The 15,541-nt window shown below is 38.5% G+C and overlaps 1 protein-coding gene across 6 annotated transcripts in view; it reads right to left on the bottom strand.

Moving 5' to 3' along the window:
• Positions 1-15,541, bottom strand: part of col8a2 (collagen, type VIII, alpha 2) — a 180,027-nt gene that overhangs the window by 115,348 nt on the left and 49,138 nt on the right. The window contains exon 2 of one of the 6 annotated variants that reach the window (XM_087976822.1): positions 9,757-9,868. The exons of the other annotated variants lie outside the window; for them this stretch is intronic. Coding sequence (XP_087832948.1) covers positions 9,757-9,857 — 101 coding nt within the window. The 5' untranslated portion in view covers positions 9,858-9,868. The remainder of the gene's footprint in view (positions 1-9,756; positions 9,869-15,541) is intronic. 6 annotated transcript variants of the gene reach the window in all.

Here is a 15,541-nt window from a genome sequence, read left to right as displayed (position 1 = left end):
AATTTGTTTTCAGGTTTCGTTGGCAACCAGGACATGCAGGCTGCAAAAGGAAAACTTGGGTTTTCTCTCCCCTGATTTTTTTTTGTTGCCTCTGGATCACTCTTCCCTCCCCATGCCCCTGCAAAACCTCAAAACTCTCACAACTTACTTTTGTCCCAGGGTCAGCCGTCTCGTGTTCCTGACCACAATCTCTTGCCAGCCACGTGCTGCTTCCAGGCCACAAATCTAACTACCACATTCAATTAATGTTTCCAGAGCTCAATATTTGCCAGACCAGGGTTGCTGCTTGTCCCACAAGGCAAGCCAAATTGTGTCTCCAATAAAAAGAAGGCCTTGATAGCCAACAAAATGTAAATCGCATCTTTGAAAGTTAAAACTCCAAGGCTTCTGAGAGTTTGACTGTTTATAAATTCTGTGCCAAATTGGTTATTCCAGCTCCAGCATCTAACCTATCTGCCTGCAACCAAAAAATAACAAATACTGCTAACAAATATACAGCATATATTTTGTTAATTTTCTAACACTCATGAAAAATCCATTCAGGTTAGTAATTCCTTCAAGATTTTAGTTTATGTAATTTAATAAAAAAATCCAGATTTGGTTTTGAAATAATAGTGTGGTGGCTTTCTGACCACATGCATTTTACTTGTCTGGTTTCTCTAAACCACGGGGTTTTTTTTGCTGATATTTGGTTAGTTTCTGTCTTGAACATTTTCCCAGCCATCGGCCCAACATCCACCTGCAGAAGTTCAAAAAGTGGTTAATATTTATCCACAAAGCGTGATGGAATACAGCCACATTCTACAGTCTGCTGTCCAAACCATATTTCTGATGTCTACAAGGTACTGTACAGAATAGTATTATGGCAATAGACTTGACATGGGATTTGACAGAAAGTATCAGCATTTTGGGATCATTTCCATTGCAACACCCTCAATTGGAGATCTGCACATGCCTGAGCAGGACAAGCAACAGTGTGGCTCTTCAATCAATCAGATAAAAGAAACCTCAATGTGACAAGTATGATCTCAACTAAGAGGTTGAAGTTAGATTTAATTCACTGTAAATTCACGTTCAAAAATAAATACAGGGTAGGTTGGGCTTAAGAGAGGGAGATTAAAAAAAATTGAAATACACCGAATCTCAATGAAATTCTGAGGGAATGAGGCTGCGTATTTATAAGATCAAATTTTCTAGACTGGAGCAGTTGTTTGCCACTAATTATGATTTATTACACCATTAAAAAAATACAGACTCCTGAAGGTATCAGCTGTTTTCGTGTTTCTTTGCTGAACAAGTCCTATAACTCCATGCCATTATACAGATTTGGAACTAAAATCAGTTAGTAAGGTAGTGTTACAGCACTGTCTGTACAGGAGCAATAAATCAGACTACAACTTTCAGAACTGAATCAGTCACTGAAAATACATCTTATTGATTATTTTGTTGTTGAAGATGGATAGATTAGATACCAGAGCTGGAAACTGGCACACAATTAATAAGATCTCAAAAAGCCCTTGGTGGCTTAACGTTCTAAGAAGTAACTTATTTCTTTTTGCCGAGTGATGATCAAGGGATTACATTTGAGCGGGTTTTGAATAGGTGCTAAGTATGATACAACCTGTTTTGGCACCCGCTCCTGAAACAAATTTCAAACACATAATTGTTTAGGAATCTGATTCCAATTGAGATAAGTTAACCTACAGTATCAACAAGGGAATTATTGAAAGAATGTTTTTGTCATAGGCAGAAATTGTTACAAAAACGCATAGCTAGTTCAACAACACTGCATAGAAACAACCTACACAAGATAGTGAATTTCATAAAGCAGTTCATTAATAAAGTGGTTTAAAGCATTTCAACTTATAAGTCATCATATAGTTTACAGTTATTATATAATATAAATACTTGTACTTTATGACCAGATAATAATACATGTGGTTATGTGATTTGTCCTGCTGAAAAGTCTACTTTGATCTACTATCCTGGTGATTTCCTATCACAGTGTCTTAAATAAATATTGCCCCATATCAGATGAATAACATTGCTCACCTAACTAGAAGCCAGAATTGTTTCCAAATAGTTTAACACACTTGTTATCCTGATAAATGTTTTATTCAAGATTGAATATACTTGGTTTATTTAGAGTTTCAAATTCTAACTGAGATTATTCTGTGCAGGACTGCGTTTGAACCTTTGACAGCAGACCAATGTACAGGATAGATACTAGCTTTGAATCTCTGTGTTTCTTCATCTGAGCCGAAGCATCCAATTTGATTCCTTAATCTACAGTTCAGATAGCAATTCAATTTTGAACAAGTGTTAAGACTAGGTTAATGGAAAATCACCTTGAGTAACTTGACACCTTTCTCAATAAACACCTGCAGAGAATATTCAGATCAGAATCAGGTCTCAGTGTTAAGCAAATAATTATTAACCTTGGGTCAAAAATAACCTAGTGACATACATGAACCAGTGACTTGGGTTTTGTAGTTGCAATGATTGCAATACTGTCAATTTATTACAAAAAGTGAAACAGCAACTTCTAGGATATGATTTTAAATTAAGGGTCATGAATCTGATGCCTGGGTAATCACCAGACCTCAAATCTACCGTACATTGCATCTGCACGACCAGTGCGATGTTCTCTTTATTGCAGATCCCCTAATGGAGTTGGTGGCGAGCACAGTGTACATTTGCTGATTTATGCTGGAAATTCTCTATAGCTAGTTCCAGACTCATGATAATGCTATTTTTGAGGGTAGTGACAAGTGCTGTAATTACTTGTGTATTATGAAATCCAGACCATTATTATTACAGATCTTAAATTTAAATTTAGGATATTCTGAGATGAGAGGAGTAATTTCTTCATACAAATTGTGCTGGAAATCAGAAAATCTGCTGTCCAAGAAGTTTTTGAGACTCAGTGATTAGGGAGAGTGGTGATTAATTGAATATTTCAACACAGCATTAGATAGATTACTCTAAAGCATGGATTAAGGAACCCATAGGTAAGTGGAGCCAACATACAGAACAGCGATGATCAGACTGAATGGCAGGACAGTTTTGAAGTGCTGAATGACTTATTCCTGTTACTATGTTCCCATCAATCTATTATGTGATGGCATTATTTCTAAATGGAACATTGAGGCCCTGTTGCTGTCTTGCTTAAAGTTACAGGTTGGACTTATCCTACGAGAGTAATGTTTGAAGGAATTGCAAATCATTAATTGAAAAAAAAATTACTCTTGTCAGACTTGTATAAAGATGTTTATTTGACTGAAATTCTTTGGGAAAATTGATTAAGATACTTTCCTTTTTGAGTGTAAAAGAGTCTTCACATCATACTTGATTGTTAAATGTAAATTGAAGCCCATAAAACTTTTTATTTGGTTTACAGAAAGTTTCTCAGCTATCCAAGCATACAAGGTTTGTGATAGCTATCTGTTCTATGTCAGATTGTATAACAGAGTTAGTTTGTTTTCAGTTTATTGAAACCAGCATTGCTATACTCATATGTCTGCAATGTGTCTGCATGCATGGCTACGGTATTCTTGACAAGAGAAGCTTTTTAACAGATTCTCTGCAAAACATTTACACATCCTCTAAGATATGAGGCATACTTGGCATTTCTCAGTTTACTACCAGAAAGTGCGGGAATTATTCAAACCTTGGGACATTTCACACTGTTCAAATAAAAATGTAAGCAATTATGCATCTTCATTTGATAACACAAGTTGATACAAAACACCTTAATAATTGACATTGATGAATTACTTTTCAGTGGGAAGATCATTAGTTTGGAAGTTTTTATAATCTCCACCTATTTTTCCAGATGAAGATCACTAAGCTAATTACATTGTGCACACACAGGCATATCTAGCTATATTTATATAGACATGCATACATACACATACCTAGATACTTGTACGTAAGCTGGAAGCAGTTTTAAGAACAGATGAACAGGGTTGAATTTTCCCAGACCCAGACCAATGTGGGTAATGATGAGTCAGATGGGAAAATATAGTGAGATTGACAAATGATTAAAATCAATGTTGAGAGAAAGAAAGATGATTTTTCCAAACAAGGTTTGAACAGCGAGGTGAAAATTATGTTGGGGAGTGGCAGGAGACCTTCTTGCAATCATTGACATCTCATTATTACCTATTTTCCCCTCACTTATATGCAGTTTGTTTTTCTGACATGTGAGGAAGATAAACTATACAGCAACAATTCCTGATATAACCTGCTGGCCCCAGCTCACTGCTTGCTTCTGTGGGCTTCCTTCTTGGCTAACAATCACCAACACCTTAAAGCCTGCTCCCTGGGTAGCACTGCCAGCACATCGCCTCCCTGCCCACTGAAGTTGACATCAGGAATGTACCAGCATCACCACATCATCATGGCACATCTCTGACTCATTTAGAATATAGCTGTTGACACAATGCTGCCATTTGGACTGCCCCAAATTAATGCTGTTGTCAGGCTATTTTGCACACAGGGACAGGAATCAGTATCTCATGCAGGGGAACAGGGTGCACCTCTGGTTTCTTCTTTGCTTTCTTCATGTTTACTCAATTTGCAGCCACCTGGATGCTGAGAGCAAGTCTGCCTTGCTTTGCCTTTGTGCTCTTTGCCACTTCATTCAGAAACAACAGGCTCATGGTCCTACCATCTTGTTTTGCCTTTTAGCACAGTCACAATGACAGGCTGTTTTTTGTAGGAGTCAGCTGTGAGCACACAAAGCCTTAAACATGTTTCTGTGTAGCACCATGCTACATCAGTGTCACACCTGCAGTATGTGTGAGCAGTTTATGCGGCAAATACACTGCATGTGTTTCAGCCAAATGGTTAGTTTCAGCTCCAGGTCTGGGAGTGGGGGGAGGGGGGAGGAGATGGTAGAGTCCTCAGTTAAGCCAAAGAGGGGTTGTTGCCACAGTCAGTCAGACACAGTCTCCGGTCACAGTCCAGGGGCTTGGCGCAGTCAGGGTCAGGATTTACATATCATTACAGTCTGTGAGGTAGTCAATCTGGGAATCAGTCCTGCCCAAATGCTTTCCAAGAATGGTTACTAGGAGATGAGGCTACTCTGTGCAACCATGATGAGTCTGCTCTGCAAACCACCCCTCCCCCAAACCTCTCCCTCCGCCCACTGACTGAAACTGAGTATAGGTACAATGCATCCCATTCTTCCAGCTGGGCAGAAAGTACGCCTCCTGAATATCAGGTTCTGATGCTTTGGCCAGTTTGATTGTTGGTCCTCGAAGTACAGTCTGGACAGAGTGCAGCGTATCATATTTGCTTGCTGTGCCCAGAACAACTGGACCAGACAAAGAGAGAATACGATGGATGCTTAAGAGCTAGGAGAGTGGCAGCAGTCCTCTGAAGAGGAAGATGAGAATATTGGGCAGGAGGAACATCACCTTCAACATGACAGAGGGTGCCGGGTGGAAGAAGCCAGATGGGACTTAATTGAAACCCACTTCTAGTAATTGTTGGTCGAACACATTGATCAATCAATTTATTGCTGCTTGAAAGGCAAGCAGCCCCTGTTTATTTCCAGATTCTCCCACACTCTGTAACTGAAAGTATTCACCACTCTCCGGATATTTCAGAATGGACTGGCACCCTTAGCTCTGGCGTCAGTTTTCAAAGGCTGTTTCACCCCCCAGACAAGCATTAGCAGTCCTGAGCTGCAGACATTCAGCCTGGTCACGGCTGAGAAGGCAATACTGGAAACCATGTTTCAGACAGTGACTTGCAGATTCTAGTGGACTGTATGGTGCAGAGGAAGGGCATCCTCTTCCCTCATGACCAGAAAAAGAGGCCACGGCAGCCTGGTTCAACGTTGCCACCCAGCTCAGTGCAGTCCAGAGAAATGCCAAATATTTTCAACAGGGTAAGTGCTAAGGATTGCTGAAGGACAGGAGTGTACTGCAACTGGGCCAGACATTTGTCATGATGAAGCAGAGAAGTTGCTATGTGTCAGATGCCAGTATCTAGGGAGAAGGGGCATGAGTGACCATTGCCTATAAGGATGTGCCTTGAGACGTTAATGCCAGGTGTCCACGACGGAGATACAGAGGAGGAAGTAGTGAGTTGAAGTTGACAGGTACCCTCTGACCTTTATGTCAGGAATTCTTGGCACCAAGTTTTTATCTGTCAGATGGGAGAGTGCATATAAATGAGGAGAGATTAACCAATAATAGAACAAAGAAATATGGGAGATAATGAGAGATAATCCCCACTCACCAGTGAGAATCTCACCTCCACATCCAGAATCAGTCGGAAAATCTGATTTGTTGCTCTTGACGTCGAGAAAGGAAAGGCCTTGTTTGACTGCTGATGTGATTCTCCCAAATGTCTCACCGTAGCCTGTTCAGGCCTGGAAAGATTTCACCCTATGTTTCTGCCTTCCCAAATATTGAATATTTCATGGCCAGTAGTCTACCTTTATCTCAGATACCTCAGAGGTTATCGCTCAGCTTCACCTTTCCAAATCAAAAGTTTAAGGGTTCAATTCTCTATCTTTGCCATTAAACATGGGACAGACAAGAAGCACGCCAGCTTCACTGCTGAGATAATTTAACTGATCATGCCAACCAACCAGTTAAAAGCCAACAAATGTATGAATGAGTTTCTTGGTCCATCATAAGCCTTGACACTAGCATTTTGGAGTGCCACAAATTGCTAGCCAATCAGAGGCCATCTGCTTCTGGGTCCTAAAGATCGTCAGTTACCATTAATTTCTCAGCTGTTGTAGCAGTGAGAGGTTAGGTGTGACTGTTCTGCCTAATGTAAGGTGGAGGTCAAGGAAGAGAGGACTTAGAAGCATGGATAGTGGGTATAAGACATCCCCTCATCACCCATTGTGTTTTCTTGTTCACCTATTGTATATTTGAAACCTCTCCCATTAACCTGGCAGGCATCATACCCTGATTTCCCAGTGAAGAAGCAGGCACTGTTCTCATTGTAAAATGGCAGGAATCTAAGAGTGGCAAATTGAAACCTGACCACTTAAAGGCATTCATTGATGGATATTTTAAAAAGTACCCAATGGACATTTCCACCCTTAACTTAGTTGATGAGGTGGTGAGAAGAGGGCAAATATCTCACCAGAGTTGAGATGTCCAACTATTTTCCCTGCCCACCACCTATCTCACCATCTCCAGGGATGAAAAAGTTCTTCCATAAGTTTCCCTTGTCTCTTTCTTAATTATTGTCCTCATACCTTAATCTATCAATGTTAGGACCTAGCTTTGTGGCACTCCTTTGAATTATTTTCATGCATCCAGTTGACCAGCACTCAGGATGTTAACTGTTGAGAGAATAGTCAGTTTGAGCATGACTTCCCTGACTTGTAATCTATTCCCGCAGCTATATAATTCAGCTGACTATTTGCTTATGTTGATTGGTGGTCTACTGTAGTTAGCATTGAGACTGTTTGAAACCTTCACTTGCGTCAACCACATCCTGAGCTTTTTAGATACAATTCATGAAACACCTGTGAACCTATTATATGTGTGTACCACTGCGCAATTTAATATAGTATTGACCAAACATTTGCTCAAACTCAAGAGTTTGCAAGACTGATAATTCCAAATGACTCCAAACATGAGTTACATTGGTAGGGGAGACAGTGTCATAGTGATAATACCACCAAGAGATTAATCCAGAGGCCCAAACTAAACCTCTGGATGCATCGATTAAAATCCTGATACAACAGCTGGTGAAATTTGAATTCAATGAAGTAAATCTGGAATATAAAGATTTATCCATCTGGTCCATGAACATCCTTTAAGGGAGAAAATTGATAATCTGTCGTCCTCACCTAATCTTTCCTACCTATGAGTATAGATCCACAGCAATGTGGCTCACTCTTTGTTGCCATTGAAATGGCCAGACATTCTGTAGGGAATCTAATCTAATCAAGCCTCTCGATTCAAAGGTAATTCAGGATAAGCAGCAAATGCTGGCTTTGCTAGTGATGTCCCATGGAAGAAGACAATGACATAATCTATCTTAACAAAAGAAAAGCTATTTTATTGAAGTTATCAAAAGAATATAAATTCAAATACAAATCTGACTTTCAATTTCCAAATTAGGACAATTGTACTGGTATATTCATCTTTGATGTGATAAAGCAGTGAACAGTAAGAAGGCAATGCACACTATTTTGAGCATCTGCTGGGTTTTATAAAACTATTTTAATTAAAAATCAATAGAACTGACGATTGAATGGAAGGAACAGCACTGAATGTGGAGATGTGCTTTCATCGCACTTTAAATACCTAAGATGTTCCAATAAGCTTGTGGCACCAAAATAGTTATTAGGTTTAATATCACTCAATGGAATGTTGTTTTTAAACCATCATTGGCTGACATACATCCCTTTTATGAAAAAAGTCTCTTCTTTCCTCTTGAAAAAACATTTTTAAAATTGAACTACCATTTGCCAACATTCCTTTTATGATCCTTGAGAAAATATGGACAACTGCAAACTAATGCAAAATAAACATCCTTCAGGCCAAAGACTTACATAACGTATTTCAAGAATGAAACAAGGGTACAATGAAAAGGATTAGGCTCAAATTTCAATTGTCCACGTATTGTTTTCTCTATTGTTGTTTTGCATGAGTATGTCATATTTATCAGGGCAGAGAATGTAGTCTTGTGGAATATTCACCTGCTTTACTCCTAATATCAGCCCAAAACAACAGTGAGCATTGCTAAACCATTCATGAGATACATCTTCAGAATAACTGATGTATATCTTTACACATGAACTACCAGAATACTTAGTGTTATGACAATTATATGACAGTATTTGTTTCGTATTGTTCTTCCGAAGCACCTTACACTGTTTATAATAAAAATTTTATATAAATACAAGATTTGTTACAATAATCCAGCTAAACTGTTCATCTTTATGTTAAAAAAGAATGTGGATGCCTTTGTACTCTGGCAGGAGACTAAAACCTCCATGGAATATTGGAGCCATTGAATCCAGCATGAATATCAAACCTGTCAGCTACAGTATGACTGGTAAATGTGTCATTGCTTTTCTTTTATTTCTTTAATTACATTTGTAAGAAGCTACATTTTCTTCTAATAGGTTATTTTACACTTTATTCCACGAGTATAGTTTGCAAATTTCTTTCTTTAAATTTTGACAATCATTAACATAATCAACACTCATTAGGACCAAACACGTTGCTTCACTTTGGAGGTAATTTTGACCTTGGATGATGGTGTAAAATTAGTAATATTTATTCCACCGTGAACTGTACAAATCCCTTGAATTTAATTTCCATTGACTTAAATGGAGAGTTAGAGAGAGAGAGAAATTGTAAAAGATAGAAAGGAATGACCCTGTTTGTAAGAGAAGCAAAAATAGAAGGGTTGAAGTAATTTACTTTGATGGGATAAGGAAGGGAAATCTAATGAGGAAGGACCTTTTGCAAGAGATGAGAATGTATTTCTACTGAATTGGTCAGAAGAAAGGTTAGAGAGGGAGTAGAAAACACAATTGTGATGATGGACCATAACTGGTTCCTTGTGGAGTAGAAGTAGTATTTGCATTATCAAGGCAAAGGCAGCCTTTGATATTTCAATCAAGAAATCAATCCTATGATATGCATATTAGAGTATATTTGAAAAATCACTTTAATGAAAAGCTTTACCAGCTGGGAACACCAAATTCAGAAGGTTTAATCTATTAACTTAATTTAGCAGGTAGTCTTAACTGGGACTCACACAAAAACTTTGATGTTGTTGAGCCTCTGCTCCTTCCCTGCAGACCTTTCTTCTATTCTTCTCTTTTTCCTGAATTTATGAATATATTTATTCCTGTTCATTGAGCAACAATCTGTTTCAGACAACCAGGGAGATACAGATCTGGTTAGTCATGTGCAAAGCTGACATCATAAAATCAGACAGTCAGAAATTATATGAACTTCCAATCTATAATTCTTTGACTTTGCTATGAGATATATTAATACTTTTTAGGGCTGGATTTTAAGTAAAAGGTGTTGATAGAGTTTGCATGGCCTAGAGGTTCAGTGAAAGTTTCATCTAGTGATAGTTATCATCTAGTTATGACTTGGTGGCTTGGTCTGGGGGGTCCTTAGTGACAAGACAAGGGTAATTCCTCATCAGGGAGAACTCTGGATTTATTGAAGGGGATGGAAGGTAGGTATTGCAATTCACTGAGACAGCAGAAGATCCGTGAGGGATTAAATTAAACGTTGTGACCTGTCCTCAATAGGCAGTTTTGTGTAAGATGGGTTGTATGTTCTTGCAGGTGGGAAGTTGGTTGGCATGGCAATGCATAAGCCCTTCCTGAAGAAGGGCTTATGCCCGAAACGTCGATTCTCCTGTTCCCTGGATGCTGCCTGACCTGCTGTGCTTTTCCAGCAACACATTTTCAGCTCTGATCTCCAGTATCTGCAGACCTCACTTTCTCCTCAATGCATAATATATAACAGAGTAACTTGGGATCAAAAAGACAGACAAAGGGGCCTGATTGACACTTACGTGCTTTAAAAAATGGGATGCAACATCAGCAAGAGCCAAAAATAAGAAACAGAAAGGGAAGAAGAGCAGAATGCAACTGCAACAGATGTGAAGTTTGCACTCTCAGGTGCTGGAATATGAATTCTTCCAATTACTAAAATGATTTCCTAACATTTTATGTAAGACTTGGAAAAATTCCTCACCATTTCACAAAGAAGTGTTGTTATTTCCAGCATATATCAAGGTAGTTATTAGGTTAGGTTAATAAAAGTATCTAAAACATTGCATTAAATGCACAGCATGCTTTCAGATTTTATTGCAGTTGGCTTAGTAGCTGGAATCTCAACACGTGTTTTATATGAAATCTGTCAACAGAAGTGAAAAATTAATTAGAGCCTTGGTGCAACTGGACAAGGTCAGTGAAGAAAACAAGAGTGAAGGACTTCTTTCATCTGACTGAATGCTGCGTAACTGGCGGCAATTTAATTATCTGCAAGTTTGATTTGAAATGCCTCTGTGAGAACACTTTACAACCTTCTTCAGCGATGCAAGCGCTTGTCCAAGTATGAACAGAATGTCTCCCATATGGTGCTAATCACTTCATCGGTGGGGTTATTTGAGGTTGGTTACAGTATTCATTTTCAGTCACAGTCTTTGTTTTTCTACATAAACAAAGTGAAATTCAAGTGTGTGTGCATTACCAACAGAGGCAGAGTATCATTCCTGATTAAAATATTGATATAGCCTGGCCTTGCTACAGGATGAATTCAACATGTTTCAATGACATTCCTCAACTCACTAATTCAATATAATAAAAGGACATTTGTAAAGAAGGGCAAGGAAAGGTCATCAGGTCCATCAACACTCACTGTGTTTCAAGTAAATGAGTTAATATTTCCCATGTTAACAGACAGAGGAATTTCATATGAAGACGTCAAGCCAGATTTCAATTGTCATGTGGATGTAAAATGAGATATTTTGAGTCGTTGCAAAAGTATTTCTTCACCAGTTGAGGATCTCCTAACAACCATTGGAGGATGTACAGCAAGGAAGTTCTTAAAATAATATTAAAATCATTATTGCAGTCTGAGATCCTCAATAATCTTGTGGGGGTGGAAAGGATATCCATGTCTAAGTTCCTTGCTAGTCCTGTGGCAGAGAATGCAAATGATTTCCTGTTATTTCTTCAGGGAAGATGCTTCGGAATTCATTGACAATCTATCTTGTGGTCTCCGAATTTTCTGTTGTGCCCAGGGAGGAATGGCCCATGTTGTGGTGATTGTGGCTAAGGGCAGAAGCAGTTAATTTCCTTTTCATCTGGAGTATGGCTATATCCAATTATACTTATCAGCTAGTGAGATTCTGAATTCTCACATGAAAAAATATATCCTTCAAGGAGGACAATGATCACAGTGACCCCGAGTTTCAAGATGGTTTTATGATACTTTCCAGTCTTATCCTGTTTTCTTACATTATTTGACTGCTTTCTTCAATTTTCTGGTTGGGGCTGTCCAAAAGTAGTTTGTTCTTTAGCCCAAAGGCAATACCCTCAAAAGGCTGAAGAATAGCAGGTGGAGTTTAATTTGGACAAATGTGAAGTATTGCATTTTGGTAAAACAAACAATGTCAAGACTTCTACAATTAAAAGTAGGGCCTTGGGTAGTGTTGTAGAACAGAGAGACTTAGGTGTTCAGGTACATAATTTGCTGAAGTTTGCATCACATATAGATAAGGTTGTTAAGAAAACATTTAACACAGTTGCCTTCATTGCTCAGACCTTTGATAATTGGAGTTGGGATGTTATGTTGAGATTGTACAGGATGTTGATGGGGCCTCTTCTGGAGTACTGTGTCCAGTTCTGGTTGCCCCGTTATGGGAAGGATATTATTAAATTGGGAGAGGGTTCAGAAAAGATCTACCAGGATATTACTGGGAATGGAGGATTTGAGTTCTAAGGAGAGGCTGGATAGCCTGGGATTTGTTTTCATTGGAGCGTAGAAAGTTGAAAAATTATCTTAAAGAGGTTTAAAAAATAACAAGGGGTATAGATAAAGTGAATGGCGGATGTCTTGCCCCTAGGATTTCGAGACTAGGGGACATATTTTTAAGATGAGAGGAGAAAGATTTTAAAAAACATAAGGGGCAATTTTCTTTTACACAGAGAGTGGTTTGTGTGTGGAATGAACTTCCAGAGGAAATGGTGGATGCAGGTACAGTTACAAAATTTAAAAGACATTTAGATAAGTACATCAATAAGAAATATTTGGATGGATATGGGCCAAGTGCAGGCAGGTGGGATTAGTTTAGGTTGAGATTATAGTTGGCATGGACTGGTTGGACCAAAGGATCTGTTTCTGTGCTGTATGATGCTATGACTCTATGATAAGATCAGCATTGTTATATGGACTGGTAGTCTGCTGTATGATTTAGTGTTTAATAGGGAGGACCTGGACTAATCCAAACAAGGAAGTCTGATTTTCCTTCTGCCAAGTTGGGCTCCAAATCCAGTTTCACATGACTTCACATGGATGTGGGTTAAAATTGTTTTGCATTAATACCACAGCTACATTGTAAATCTAACTTGCATCACACTGTCATGACATAAAATATGGGCTATTCATCTTTAATCTCAACTAACTTAAAAACCTTAAAATCAACCTGAGACATTTCAAAATGGCCACTAGTGTCACCTAACCTGGAAGTACCCAAGGCTCAACAGGAACTTACAATGGAGTTTCTAAACAACGTGGTTGAAACTCTCTACCACACTCTAAAAAAGCTATCCAAGTATCATTACCTAAAGATTAAAGTTCATCAAATCAGAAGTACTGCTCATATTCAGACCTTCATATATTGCTGAGGCACTATCCTTCCTAACGAGTATTGCCAAAACTCATTAAGCCAAAAGGAGGATTGAAACGCACCTATCCATGTCAAAGATTAACAAGGGAACTCTGACAATGGATGATTGACACTCATCCACATTGTCGGCTATTGGACAATAACCACACATCGAAATAACCCCGTGTGAGAAGCCATGATTGTAAGTTTATGGTTTTAGCTACAGTAAAAAAAAACTAACACCTGGTAACAACAGGGAGAGTGTCACAGCTCACCGTATTGGGGGTAATATATTAGTGTGGATTGATGGTTAGACAGCACACAGCAGACAGTGCATTTAATGGGTCCTTTCCTGATTGGAAACATATAACCAGTGGAGTGCCACAGCAGTCAGTCCTACTGGATTACTTATTTATGTCAAGAAAGGGACAGACTGTGATGTTTCCAAATTTGCTGATAATACAAAAATAGTTGGGACAGCATGTTCTGATAAAGACATAATTAATATGTAAGGGGCTACAGAGAGGTTGACTGAGAGAACAAAAAAAGGTTTGATGGAGTTTAGTGTAGCAAAGTGTGAAGTCACTTTGTAGCAAGCATTGAAAGGCAGACTATTATTTAAATGGTGAGAGACTCCAACAGAGTGCAGCACAGAGGGATCTAGTGTTCTTAAGCATGAAACACAAAGGTTAGCATGCAAGTGCAACAAGTAATTGAAAGGCAGGTGGAAATTTGGACTTTACTGTAATAATTTTGAAATTTAAAAGTAGGGAAGCCTTCTTACGGCATGACAAGGTGTGGTGAGGTGACAGCTGAAGTATTATGTAAAGTTTTGGTCCTTGTATTTAAGAAGAGATGTACTGACAATGAAGGCAGTTCAAAAGAGATTTACTAGATTGATTGCTGAGATGAAGGGGTTGATTTATCAAGAATGGTCGAACAGGTTAAACCTTTATTTGTTAGAATTTAAAAGAATGCATGGTGATCTTATTGAAATGCACAAGTTTCTAATGAGGCTTGGCAGACTAGCTGTTAAGAAAATTTCTCCACTGGTGAAGGAATCTTGATTTAGGGGTCATAGTTACAGAATAAGGAGGCACTCATTTAAAATGGGGATGCAAAAGAATTTTGACTTCCAGTAGGTAGTGAATGACTACCTGCTGGGAGACAAGGCATTGTGGAGGCTCAGTCTCTGGAACTACTTCAAGGGGAGGTAGACAAAGATTTCATATATCAGGCAGTTGAGGGCTATGTAGTGCTGGCACAATTGAGGATTTCAAGCCTGTAGCAGATCAGCCATGATCCTGTTGAATGGCAGGGCAGACTCAAGATGCCAAATGGTCCACTTTCACTCCAATTTCTTATTTTCTTATGTTCTTCCTCTTTCAAAGCACTGAGCTTGGGTCTGCAGAACTGATCTACTCTTAGAGAAACCAAAATCTTCAAAGCATGGAAATCTACTCTGTGTAACTACATCCAACATAACCACTAGACTAGCTTAGCCACAATTTCCATCCTCTTACCAGAACTCTGGTATCAACATTGTAAAGTATTATTTCTCCACCTTTTCTCAATTGCACCTTTACTCAACTTGTACCTTGTACCACGGTTTGCGTGTATTCTAGTGTGTGTGAATGACATGGAATTCAGGGCATGTTTTACCTTTTTATAACTTACTTGAGTGAATTTAGAATAAAACTAACTCATTATCTTTTTTATTACCTCAAGAGGGCTGTCTGGCTTGTTTCTTCATAGTTCCAATGCATGTTCAAGTGAATATTGAATTTGGAAAAAAAATACATCTGTTTAAAAATTCAAAACTATGTCATACCAACCTCAGGAGTGAAAAGAAAGGAATTTGTTCATCTCTACAGATTTGTTTGGAACATAGCAGCATCATATTTGTAGCATGCAGAATCAGTTTTGTACTTTATCAGAATTAAGCAGAAATATGTTGATTCCATCAACACCAGTATAGCCTATCCTGTTTCTTAATAACAGTATAAAGTTTTATGGTGGATTTTCTCAGTTCACAGTGGTCATAGGCAGAATTTGACAATTCGATTCACACAGGCAATATAGTTTAAGAATTATCAATGCACTGTTGTAATATATGGATTACCTCATATTGTTACATTTATTCTCTCTCCTTTCCCTGCAATTTCGAGCATCATGCAACTTCCCA

This window comes from Chiloscyllium plagiosum, unplaced genomic scaffold (genome assembly GCF_037043375.1).
Source record: "Chiloscyllium plagiosum isolate Xiang-an unplaced genomic scaffold, Cpla_swu_hap1 HiC_scaffold_30, whole genome shotgun sequence".
Classification (NCBI taxonomy): domain Eukaryota; kingdom Metazoa; phylum Chordata; class Chondrichthyes; order Orectolobiformes; family Hemiscylliidae; genus Chiloscyllium; species Chiloscyllium plagiosum.
This window is presented reverse-complemented; position numbering and strand designations above follow the sequence as displayed.